The sequence below is a fragment of the Lupinus angustifolius genome, chromosome LG04 (genome assembly GCF_001865875.1).
Source record: "Lupinus angustifolius cultivar Tanjil chromosome LG04, LupAngTanjil_v1.0, whole genome shotgun sequence".
Classification (NCBI taxonomy): Eukaryota; Viridiplantae; Streptophyta; class Magnoliopsida; order Fabales; family Fabaceae; genus Lupinus; species Lupinus angustifolius.
In genome coordinates this window covers 13,728,713-13,740,771 of record NC_032012.1, presented here as the reverse complement: position 1 = coordinate 13,740,771, position 12,059 = coordinate 13,728,713, and the positions used below count along the sequence as shown (strand labels likewise).

Genomic DNA, 12,059 nt, shown 5'->3' with positions numbered 1-12,059 from the left:
TTTTCCTGATATTCTAACTAACCCTATAATTAACTTAACAAACTCAACTTAAATACCTAAGATTTGTTAAAGATTATATAAAAAGTTAGAGGAAAAGGCAAACCTAAACTACTCTATGAATTAGCCAACATACAAGTGGCAGAAAATGAGAAGATTCTACATGCTTGTTCTATTTTGACGCGGCTCTTGTATTCTTGCATATTGCATAATCATCAACCACCTAAATAATCATTTTTTTTATACGCGTTCATTCTCTATTTTCTCTGCCCTATATAAACACACACGCTTACCACTTTTTTCTCCAACTCAAATTAAAAGCAAAATCGCTTAACAAAGTACCCCAAGAAAGATTTTGTCCATAGATATAACACACTTTGTGGAAAAAGCTTTATTTCACTATACAACATCAGATTCTACAATTAAGCTTTTCATTTCTTACATCCATTCAATCTAACTTTTTCAATTCAATTCTGAATTAATCACCAATGGCTCGCTTCTTCTCTAATGCCAAACTTCTCTCTGCTCTAGTTCTTGACGGATTCTCCAGCTCTCTCACAAGGTATCAAACACTCTCTCTTTTAAATCGTGGTCGTAATTGTGGTCATAATAATATACTGAAATATCTCGGCTTAGTTAATGCAATCTAATTGCAACAATACTCACCAAGTCTTTTAAATCGAAGTCTTGTATTTAAAATAATTATCAAAAATTGTAGGAATTTGTATATCAAATATTGTGACCTCAATTGTTGTTGAAGCTACTTATTATGTATGATGATTAAATTGTTGATTTGTTAATGACATAATTGAACTTATTCTATGTGAACAGACGTGGGTATGGTGCAGCCACTGCAACACAAAGTGCAACAAAAGGAGGAATTGGTTCTCTGAGTAACAAAATGGCACCCAAATCAGGGGAAGGTTCCAACAAGGTTTCATGGGTTCCAGATCCTGTCACTGGTTACTACAAACCTGAGAACATTAAGGAAATTGATGTAGCTGAATTGCGTGCTACACTTCTTGACAAAAAATTCAACAACAACTAATTTTAAACCAGAATTACTTTCATCAATAATTAGCTACAATTATTTAAATATTTGTCAACACTATTTTTTTTGTTATTTAAAAAAATAGTGTCATGGGTATTTAAATAATTGTACTAAGTTTTGATCTTTAGATTAAAATTGTATTTTGATGGGATTGGTGGATTCAAATGTGGGTCTCTTAAGCTTTCATGATTGGTGTCAGATGAGTTAGAAAAATCTTGGGCGATTCTGATGAAGGCCATGTAAGATTGATGTTCAGATGCAGTTTTATTAGAATGACCATAACCATTTGCAGTTAATCAAGATTCAAAATGGCATGTATTCCAATTACTTTTGCAGTTAATCAAGATTCAAAATGACATTTACACTATCAATAATGATAATCAATGGTGATGAATGATTTATTGACAGAGTAAAAAATACTCTGTTAATTTATACATATTAAATCTTTGAATGAATGCTATAAATTGTCTTAATTGAAATACAGTTTGCATATTCCAGCTTACACAGTTTTCAAATCACTCCCTTGTACGGTGTGAAATAAAAGAGAGATAAAAGAAAATGGCAACCAAAACCAATAAGAATAAAGTTTGGAAACAGGTCAGACCTCCTATCAAGGCTTATTACTTGGCCAACAGGTTAGGTTAGGTCAGACTTTTTTTATGAACAGGTCAGGCTCAGACTTTCTAAATAGCTTATTTAGCTTAACATGCCAGACTTTAAGCCACCTAAAAGATATTTAAAGCCTAATAGGTCGGCCTATTTAGTTATATTATATAAGAATGTTAAAATTATACTATTTTAATATAAGCAATATTATTATATATGTGTAATATTAATATAAAAATGTATATAAAAATATAATTTAATTATTAGAATTAGATGAGTCTATCTAAAAATAAGTCTATAAGCCCATTAAAATGTAGATAGGCCTTTAAACATGCTAACAAGCCATGCTTAAGCTTTGAATTTTTTTTTAAACAGGCTAATAGGTCAGGCCCAGACTCCTATGTGCTATATAGGCTGGGCCTGTTTAAGGCAAAGTTTGGTTTGACCTATTTCCACCCTTAACCACAAACAACATTTTCATTATTATAAATTTATGATGTTGTCTCATAAATTATTTAATAATTTATTATAATTCCTCATGAAATAAGAATAATATATATTTTTTACTAAATTCCTAACCAAACATGTAATCTACTTTTTGTTTTTATTTCTCTATCTTGTTCTTATTTAAGAACTATAAAATAAGAATGTCATGGTGGAAGAACAAAATAAAAATGAGTTTAAGAAACCATTAGAGATGTTTTTATAATAAGTTATTATCAGGTTTTTTTTTTTGTAGTACATGGGTATTCCTGACCTTATGTTAAGAACTATTTAATTTCAAGATTTGACTTGATTTTTCGTTCAAAAAAACACTTGTATTTTTCCTTCCTTTTGAGTTTTGACATGGCTCATTTGGCTCCAACTCAAAAGTGAAATTCAAGCAGGCTTCTCATGTTGTTGTGTGTTCTAAATATTTTCCGTTCACCACGAATCACAAAACTTTTCAAGTACTTTACGGCACCACAAATAATTTATAAACTAAAAAATTCAAATCTTTTAACTCTATTTATAAATTAAAATATTTTGAATTTGAATTTGTTAAATAATTAAACGACTAAAACTTAAATCAAGTATAGTTTAATTCTTTATATCTATGACTTGACTTGAAATATATGTATTTATATACAGAAATTATACTTATACATATATAAAATCTTTAAATTAATGCATACTACATGTATAACATATATATACATATTTAAAAAAATATTTTAAGTATATAACTTTGAAATGAGATTTACATCTTAGCCATCATTTTTAGAGAAATCTAATGTTTTATATTTATTCACTAATTCAAATCATTTAAATTCCGTAGAACTGATGAATAGGGTGTGTAATAAGTGGATCCCTTCCCTGCTACTTTTATATTATTATATGAATATAACATATATTAAAATTAAACTTTCATACAAATTAAATTAAAAGTCTTATTTCTCTTTATATATGTACATATAAACATACATATATTACATATATGTGTCTTGATCGAATTTTCAGTTGATTATCAGCTGTATGACTTAGGAAATGATTGAACTCAATTTCGACCTCTTTGTAAGATTTGGAATCATTACTATATTTTTTACGGTTATAACGTAGAAAACTTTCTTTCATGTCCAAATTGGTAAATATCATATTTGAACATGAGTTTTGAGCTCAAGGGTTGATTACAAAGTATTAGCATGTCATCTGTCCATATTAAATTGACATGCTCAATAATATGAACTTTTATAACCTTTAAATTTTTCTCATAAAAACGCTTTTTTTATTTTTGTGTAAGAAAATAGTTCATTTTGCTCATACATATTTCTAGATATAATAGAAAAATCAAAACTATATAGTTCTGAATTTAAAAAAAAGATTATCTTAATTTGATGATTTAAAAAATATAATTTTTCAGTTGTTACATTCATTCCCATTAAGAGAGTGAAGTATTACAACTAATGTTCTTTTGTGGTCATCTAGGGTAGCCACCCTCCTAGATCTTCTACAACAAAATCCACATGCTGAAATGTTGACTGAATAACATACACATTTGAAGATGATGTGAAAGTGAAGAAGAAGAAGAACAAAGGACATTATATGCTTATTAGATCGAGTAGATTAGTATAATACGAGATTATGTATTGAAAATACAAGTATGGCAAATAAATTCAAGGATTTTGATATCAATAAGGATTATTTGAGGAGAAAAAACTTGGTTTTGGACCAAAATGGTAATTTGAGATTAACGTAAATCATGTTTTAAAAATTGGGATCAAAATTATAATTTAAATTTATTAGTGACTAAGTTGGTAACCATAAAAAACATAACCAGAAACTAAAATAGTAATTTAAATTTATTAACAACTAAGTTAGTGATCATAAAAAAGAAGAAGAGTGGCCGAGATGAGTAATTACTCTTTTTAAATTACCACATGTTCTGTTGTGGTGCCAATTCTTGTTACATTTACTATATTAAAACTGCATAACATAGGTTTAACCCAGCTCCCAACCTTAGTACATGGTCTAATATCATATTTAAAAAAAATGTAATGAGCCTAATCCTACTCCTAATACATGGGAGAGATATTTTTCTACCGAAACTTAAACATTCGATGCACCATAACCTTGATTTATGTGAGAAAAAAACATATCATGATCAAACTACACTAATTAATTAAAAAAAATTATAAGAAAAAAGAATCATAATCATAAATAGATAGATCCATTCTGCAAAAAGAGAAGAATCTGAACCACTACATAACAAATCTAAATAGAAAAACATCACCAATTTTCTGCAAATTGTTGCAATGAAATCCACATCCACACTGAGGACTTTCCAAAAAGTTATCAACACCAAAGTCAGCAGAAGCAATACCCAACACAGAAAATTCTAGTTTATCACTAATCCTTTTCACTTCAACAATCTTGAGCCACACAAGTTCAACTTTGACACTAACACCTTTTAACTTAGCCAACTTGTCCTTAGATATTACTCCCTTAATAGTTGACTTGTATTTGAGTTCATAGGAATATATAAAAAAGCTGCACGTTTGATTCAAAAAAGCTGTGAACTTTCCATTCTTTGGATTCAGCTCATAATCTGTAGCACCTTTTGGAAGAATACCAACTGGGAAATCATATTGCTCTAGAATATCATAAGCTGATAACTTTTCTTGTACCCTTATGGTGTGTGCAACTTTCACATAAACTAGAATATACAAAAATATAATTGAAAACCTCATCATCATACTCATCACACTTCGCCAAAAAATTTGCTTGGTCTCTTTGGATTTCGTATGTGTAGAGAGATTTTTTATTTCTTAGGCTATGCTATACAGAATGGAGAGATGGAAATGTTAAGATGAAGAATATTCGGATAAATATACTTCTATTCTAACTTCAATTTCAAATTCAGTTGCACTGCTTAGCTTTACTGACTTTGTTTTTGTCACAATATCAATATTAATTAAATTACAGATAATTGTCGCTCTTATCAATTAAATTATTGATATTTTCAGTATACTTAAGAATTACACAATAATCTTTTAAATAAATTACATTTTTTTACACGTACACAAACAACATATATAATTTATATCATAGTTATAAAAACCATTTTGTATCGGCCGGTTCAACCGGAAAACCGGTGAACCGAGCCCTTAACCGGTATGGTACAGGTGTTGAACTGGCCAAGTATCAAACCGGTCAAAACCAGTCAAAATCGGTGAACCGGCCGGTATTTTATTAAACCGGCCGGTTTATACACATATTTTTTTTTTTAAAAAAAACTTAAAAACTTAAAAATCCATTACAAGGTGGCTCACGTTTCCAACCATTCTTCAACCCTTCAAAGCACATACTTCCAAAACATACTTAGATTACACATTTTGGTTCCTAACATGACATTTGTATAATCTTGGAGTACTGTCTAGAGATAGGATTTGGTAGAAAAATATAATATTCATATGAGAAAACTTTGACTCATTGATGTTAAATGTTAAAACTCCAAATTTATTTGTTTTGTAGAGTGAGTTGTGAATTTATGTCATTTATTTATATTTTGCGGTTGTTAAGTGATACTTTTGGATTGATATATGTTTTTTAATTTAGACTTTGAATTTGTTAAAGACTTAAAGTTATTTATTTATGTGAATTTTGAATAAATTATAAATATGGATTATAAATTTGAGTATCTACCTATTTAAAAGTTTTTTGTTATAGGTTTATATATATATAAATATAAGTAGTATGTCCAGTTTAACCGACAAGTGGTTTAATTACTGAACCACTGTACCACTATATCAATACCCTGACCGGTTTGATAACCGATACAGTTGTAACAACACTAATTTATATGTACGTTATATTAAGTATTTTAGGGAGGTGATTATAATCTTTTAAGCAGCCAGAGATAGTCAATATAATCAAGCTAAACTTCAATTTATTTCAGTATAATTGACTCTATTAATTAATATTATAATAATGCGTGCAACTCGCGTATCAACTGGCAAGCCTTTAGGAGTTGACCCAATTGGAGGGCAGACATGACTTTGGGGAAATGCAACACGTGCTATCAAAGATCCAATTTCCCAAATCTTATCCCAAATTTTACATCGATTTAATAATAATGATAATAAAACAAAAACAATAATAATATTTAAATTTTTTAATTTAAATTGACATGTTTTTATTGGTATGAGACAAAATTTGAGATATGATTTAAAACAATAGATATCTGACTGCTAGGACCATGACTGTCTAACATACAAATTATTGTAAACTCTAGTGATTATATTATATATCATAGTATCGTTTTGATAATTAGCTTAAAAATTATTGTAACTTGTGTAAGCCCTTGTTATTGATTGTATTATTGTGGTCTTACACAAACCTCACTAAAGCATTCTGGGGAAGTCCCTATGTTAGGAAGTTATTTGGAATTCAAAATTTATAATTCTTTTTTAAAATTTCACATAGTTACAAAAATTTGATAACCTTGATGCACTTTCCCCCCTCATCATACCTCAAATATATTAGGACCGAGCTTGTGAGAGGGTGTAAGTGACTTTTGGAGTTAGCGTTTGCAAAACATGATTATGAGCGAACTTAGAAATTAGAAATGATAACTATACTAATGTTTGGGGATTCCTGTGAGCACTATCCTACTTGGGGCGTCGTGTTGTTATCCTTGAGTGAATTTCATTTTAGAAAAATTGTTCAAGATCATGATATTTTATTTTGCTTATTATAGTCAATTTAATCCTTCAATCATGAAAAACTTACATTAAAGTTATATTTTTTCATAAGCAATTTGTGAGGATGATGTGTCCAATAGTCATTTCGATGGACTAACTTGATACTATATCTTCCATGAATAGTTGTGAAATTAATCTTTAAACCATTGTTGAATAGGGTGGTCCAATCAGTTCAATCACTGACCGAATATCCGGATATGAAAACAACTTTGGTTTGTAGCTTTAACCGGATAAGAAATTAGACTACTTTGAAGCAGAGAATTTTCAATCCATAACGATGCTAAATACAGTTAAACCAGAATGACCTGGAAAATAAATCGGACAATTCACTTAAAATTAAAAAATGGAAATCTGCTATTATATTTTGTTTTACACCGGTCCGAAAAAAATAGAGAAATATTATTTTAATATAATTATATATTTATAGATGATTATTAATTATATATAAAATACCGGTTTAACCAAACATTTTAACTGGTTCAACCTAACCTAAGAACTCCTCCAGACTTTCCAACATTGCTTTAAATAGAAGTATCCCAAAATATAGTAATGTTACACGAAAATTTGAGAAGATTCAAAGGCAAGTTTGATAGTTTCTCTGATACACAATTATCTCATTTCGGTACCAAACCGTGAATTGGTTTTCTCGTACCAATTCGTAATTCTTTTATTAACTGGTTCCCTTTAAGAAACGAAACAGATTTTTACCTACAGTTCAAGTAAAAGAAAAGAAGAATAATTAGTAGTGTATACTCACTTATATAAATGAGTTATAACAGACAAGAATTTTTTTCCTATTGGGTATTTCTTTTATGGTGAAACAAGAGTTGATTCAAACCTACGAGAAGCAACACTAGAAATGTACCCACACGCCACACCCGTACCAAAGAGTGTACTTATATATGACAGGATAGTGTACTGCGTATTATGTACCCACACTGGTACCAAAGAGAACCAAGTATCAGCTGACTAAGAATTTCATTCATTCTCATACCCATTTATGAAGTTTCCAAAATGTTTTTGAACTCCCATTTCAAAAGTAGTTAGATTCCAATATTTCAATGAAATCAGGGAGTGTAAATTCAGAATGCTGGGTTAGAGATGATGGCTAAATGTGATCATCACTTTTGATACAGATAGACTAATCTGGCAATATCCCAATAAAGTGATATAACTGGAATTTGAACATGACAATGTGCACCTACCCCACACATCACATGGCCAACCCATTGGGATAATAACGTGTATAAAATGAACACAAGAATCATACATTTCAAACAAATATTAGAAAATCTACAAATGTAATTGAAAGACAGATATAGGCTAGCCTTAACCAAATAATTTTATCAACGGATTGTCATAAAATAACTCACAAACTCGAAATGGAAGTAAAGACAAAACAAGAAAATAAATAAGTGGAGGGACCTTACATAGATCTATAAGCTTAATCAGCTAACATCCTTAAGCCTTTTTATCAATGCATCCAGTGATTTCTTTTTTGGATTCTGCCTGACTCCACGACTGCCGAAGGTTCCAAAGAGGCGATCCGAAGGATCCTTCAACTTCTCCGAAACAGCCACCACTTTCCTGTAGTCCAAAGTATTGTAACTCCTCTCCCTGATCACTGGATTCAGGAAGTTTTCGGGATGATTGCTCAGTAGCAAATTAATCAACTGCCTTGACTCAACAAGTGCTGCTCTCAACTGATCGATATCCCCATCCGGGAAAAGGGCCCCCTGATTTTCTGCAAATGATTCTAAGAGCCTGATATCCACATCAATTCCAGTAATAGCATTTACATTAAACCTCTTAACAGAATCACTAACTAAGGTCCCAACTATTTTATCTGATATGTGGGAAAGAACTCTCTGCAGAACTCTTTTAAGGACTTGACCTGGCAATATCTGTTGAGCAGTTGAAACTAAAATTTCCAAATAAATTATGACCTCGTTCACATATTCATTTCCACTCTGAGATGGCTCATCAGCCATCCAATTTACATTCTCAATCAAGGTCATAAATCCATCAACTTTGGCTTTGAGTAACCCAGAGAGCATCTCTTCGGCAACATCACGAGCTTTTCTCAAAGGGAACTGTCTCCTGCTTCTTTCCACCAATCTCAAGGGAACCCCTGAAAGCTGTGCAGCATGGCGAAAGAAAAAATCACACGCACGCTCCAACACAGTCATATTTGCTGCTACTTGCATTGCATGGGAGACACCATTAACTGATGTGTTAATAAGCTTTAACAAAGCTTCATCTAAAGTCTCACTCAAAAGCCTGTCCAAATATTTCTTAACAACATCATAGAACTCAAGCTGCCCGCCATATGACATGAAACTTACAGAATCCTCAATGAAGGACCTCACAATGCGACAACAATCTGGTACCGTTGACGAAAACGGTGCTAGATAAGGAAAAGCAGGGACAATATCTGAAGTTTGTATTTGGAAAGAAAGCACATTCATGGAATACTCATACTCCTTCTTCATCAACATCTGCTCAAACTTATCAGCAGCGAGGGCCTCAGCAATCTGCTTCCGACAATCTGATAACAACAGCTCATGGTATTTATCCCTATGTTTGCTCAAAACATCAAGCAATGCATCAATTGGGTACCCAAATCTACGTAAGGTTACACCTAAGAGACTAACATAGTCCTTGATCAGCAATAGATGATTTGCAGTTTGCATTCTGGAAAACTGATCCTCTAAAACAGAACACATTTTACTAACAGCAATCTCCCACAAATTCTCAACTTCCATTTTCGATATCAAACCACCACCAGTCCTCAAAACCCTATCCTCCACTACAAAGAAACCCGCAATTTGAGCAAAAAAGGTTTGATGGGACTCAAGAAAAGGGGTCATTGACGATACCTGAAAGTCCGAAGTAAATAAGATAATTATCAATATGTTACAACTCTCCAAGGTAATGTAATAAAGTAAAACTACAATCATCTAAGTAATACACATGTACAGGCTATTCTAGAACTATTAAAATGAAAAATAAAAAGTCTAGGTTTGGCTCATTTAAATAATTGACCCGAACCTAACTTCAACTTTGAGCTTGCTTGTTTAGCTAAAAAAAAGCTTGACTGATTATTTAACGGCTTCTTCGATAATTCATGAATAGCTCAATTCACTCGCACTCCTAAATTAACAGATTCCGTAATACAATTGATATCAAAACTAAAAAGTCTGAGCTGGATTCGTCTAAATAATCCAAGTTTGAGTTGCTAAATTTGGCAACATAGTTCTTCCAATATAATTCATGAATCACTCAATTCACTTACACCCCTAATTTAACGGATTCAGCAATGTATTATTCATTAATTCATTTACTAACAGCAATCTCCTACAAATTCTCAAGTGGTCATCGCCAATACCTGAAAATCTGAAGTCAACTGAAGCTTCCGGTTCTCAAAATAGTACTTCTTAAACCGATCTTCTAACCCTAAAGTCTGATGAATATGGTAAGCTCTGTACAACGGAGTCAAATCAAATCCAAGAATTCCACCACCACCACTACCACCACCGCCACCACCATTATTACCACCATATCCATCTTCTCCAATTCCACCACCACCGGCCACGATTCCATCATCATCCTCTTCCTCAAGTGCATAAATACAATCCCTCAAGCTAAGCCTACTCTGCTCCTCCGCTTGCCGCTGCTTGATTCTCAGATCTTCTTCTCTCTGCCTCGCCGCGGAAGCTTGTCCAATCGCTAACTGCCCCAAATTCCGACTCACAACTCTAATCTCAACCAACCAATCACCGAATTCCTTATTCACTTTCCTCTCTATGTGTGACCTAATCTCCGGAATCTTCTTCTCCAGCATCCGTTTAAGCGTCGACGACGGCGTTTTGTGCAAATACTCTCTCTCAATTGCGTCAACGCACTTCAACGCCATGTAGAAGTTATCACTCGAGAGATGGCGGTTAGCGCGTGAGCACACTTCCGTTAACCGAATACACGTGTTGACCGATTCGATTGCGAGGTTGACGTTCTTTGAAACGTTTCGAGTTTCAACAAAGGCATCGAGGGAAGAGAGGAGAGGAATAGCGACGGATTGGAGCTTGGAGTTGGAATCGGAGAGTGAGGATTTGAGGGAATCGACGTCGGAGAGAAGAGATCGGAGATCGTCGACGGCGACAATGAAGTCCTGGTAGTGTTCTTTGCAAACTTCTTCGATCTCGGATTCTTTGGTCCGAGCAAAATGGCGGAGGTGGTGGTGGAGGGTTTCCGGTTTTCCGGAGACGAAGGCTTTTCTGATGAACGGACCTAAGTCTTCGTTGTTGCAGATGACGGAGGAGAGAAGGAGTTGTTCAAGTTTGTCGCCGGAATCTTCTCCGTTCGTCGGAACTACTTTCCGGCGCGGGGGTTTGGAGGAGTGCATCGTAATTTTCGGTGTTGAAGAACTTGAAGTGACAAGGAAGAGGAAATTTAGGGATTTATGAGAAAGATCAGAAAATTGAAGACACATCAGAATTCAACTCTTCATTTCAGATTTCTATTCTTTTTTGGTAGTATCCTTACTTATTTTGGATAAGAAATTAATTATTTTTTAATGCATAATTGTTTATTCTAATAAATATTACTCACAATAATTCAATAATTAATTTTTTGGTCATGAGAATTAATCTTTTATATCATCAGACCAACATAATTAATCATTTTTGGATGCATAATTAATCTTTTAAGTTACCAGACCAATGGTAATTTATTTTCTATTCTGAGGGCATATTACTAATTATGTACAAGAAAACTGTTTAAGTATAAGGAATGTATTTTAATAAGTAAATTATAAGAAGATAACATTTGATTTCAAGCATGTTTTTTAATATTTGACAATTTCAAACAAAAATATCAAATCATGCTTATAGTTTTGTATAAAAATATTGAATATCGTGATAACTTATGGTTAAATAGTATTCCTCTTTTATATAATAAGAAATGTTTTTTAATTTGTAAAACTACATGGTTGATGCACCGACTCCACCACTAAAAAGTATATTTTATTGTATAATAATACAATTCTAACTAACCTCCTTGTTTTATTCGTTAGAGTGTAATATTAATGTATTTTCAATTTAAATATTTATATATAACCAATATACTGTTTATTGTTTATTTGTATTACATTTTTGAAGAGTAAAAAC

General features: G+C 32.2%; 3 protein-coding genes across 3 annotated transcripts; 1 reads left to right on the top strand and 2 right to left on the bottom strand.

Annotated features, from left to right (window-relative positions):
- LOC109345923 (indole-3-acetic acid-induced protein ARG2-like) lies at window positions 289–1,375 on the top strand. Its single transcript, XM_019585204.1, has 2 exons — window positions 289–559; window positions 829–1,375. The coding sequence occupies exons 1-2, from the start codon at window positions 486–488 to the stop codon at window positions 1,043–1,045; spliced, it is 291 nt and encodes a 96-aa protein (XP_019440749.1). The 5' UTR covers window positions 289–485; the 3' UTR covers window positions 1,046–1,375.
- On the bottom strand, window positions 4,339–4,923 carry LOC109344847 (uncharacterized protein At5g01610-like). Its single transcript, XM_019583585.1, has one exon. The coding sequence runs from the start codon at window positions 4,891–4,893 to the stop codon at window positions 4,393–4,395; it is 501 nt and encodes a 166-aa protein (XP_019439130.1). The 5' UTR covers window positions 4,894–4,923; the 3' UTR covers window positions 4,339–4,392.
- LOC109345922 (exocyst complex component SEC15B-like) lies at window positions 8,138–11,411 on the bottom strand. The gene is made up of 2 exons (XM_019585203.1): window positions 10,283–11,411; window positions 8,138–9,773 (listed from the first exon to the last, which is right to left on the bottom strand). Exons 1-2 carry the CDS (start codon window positions 11,381–11,383, stop codon window positions 8,343–8,345), a joined length of 2,532 nt encoding a protein of 843 aa, XP_019440748.1. The 5' UTR covers window positions 11,384–11,411; the 3' UTR covers window positions 8,138–8,342.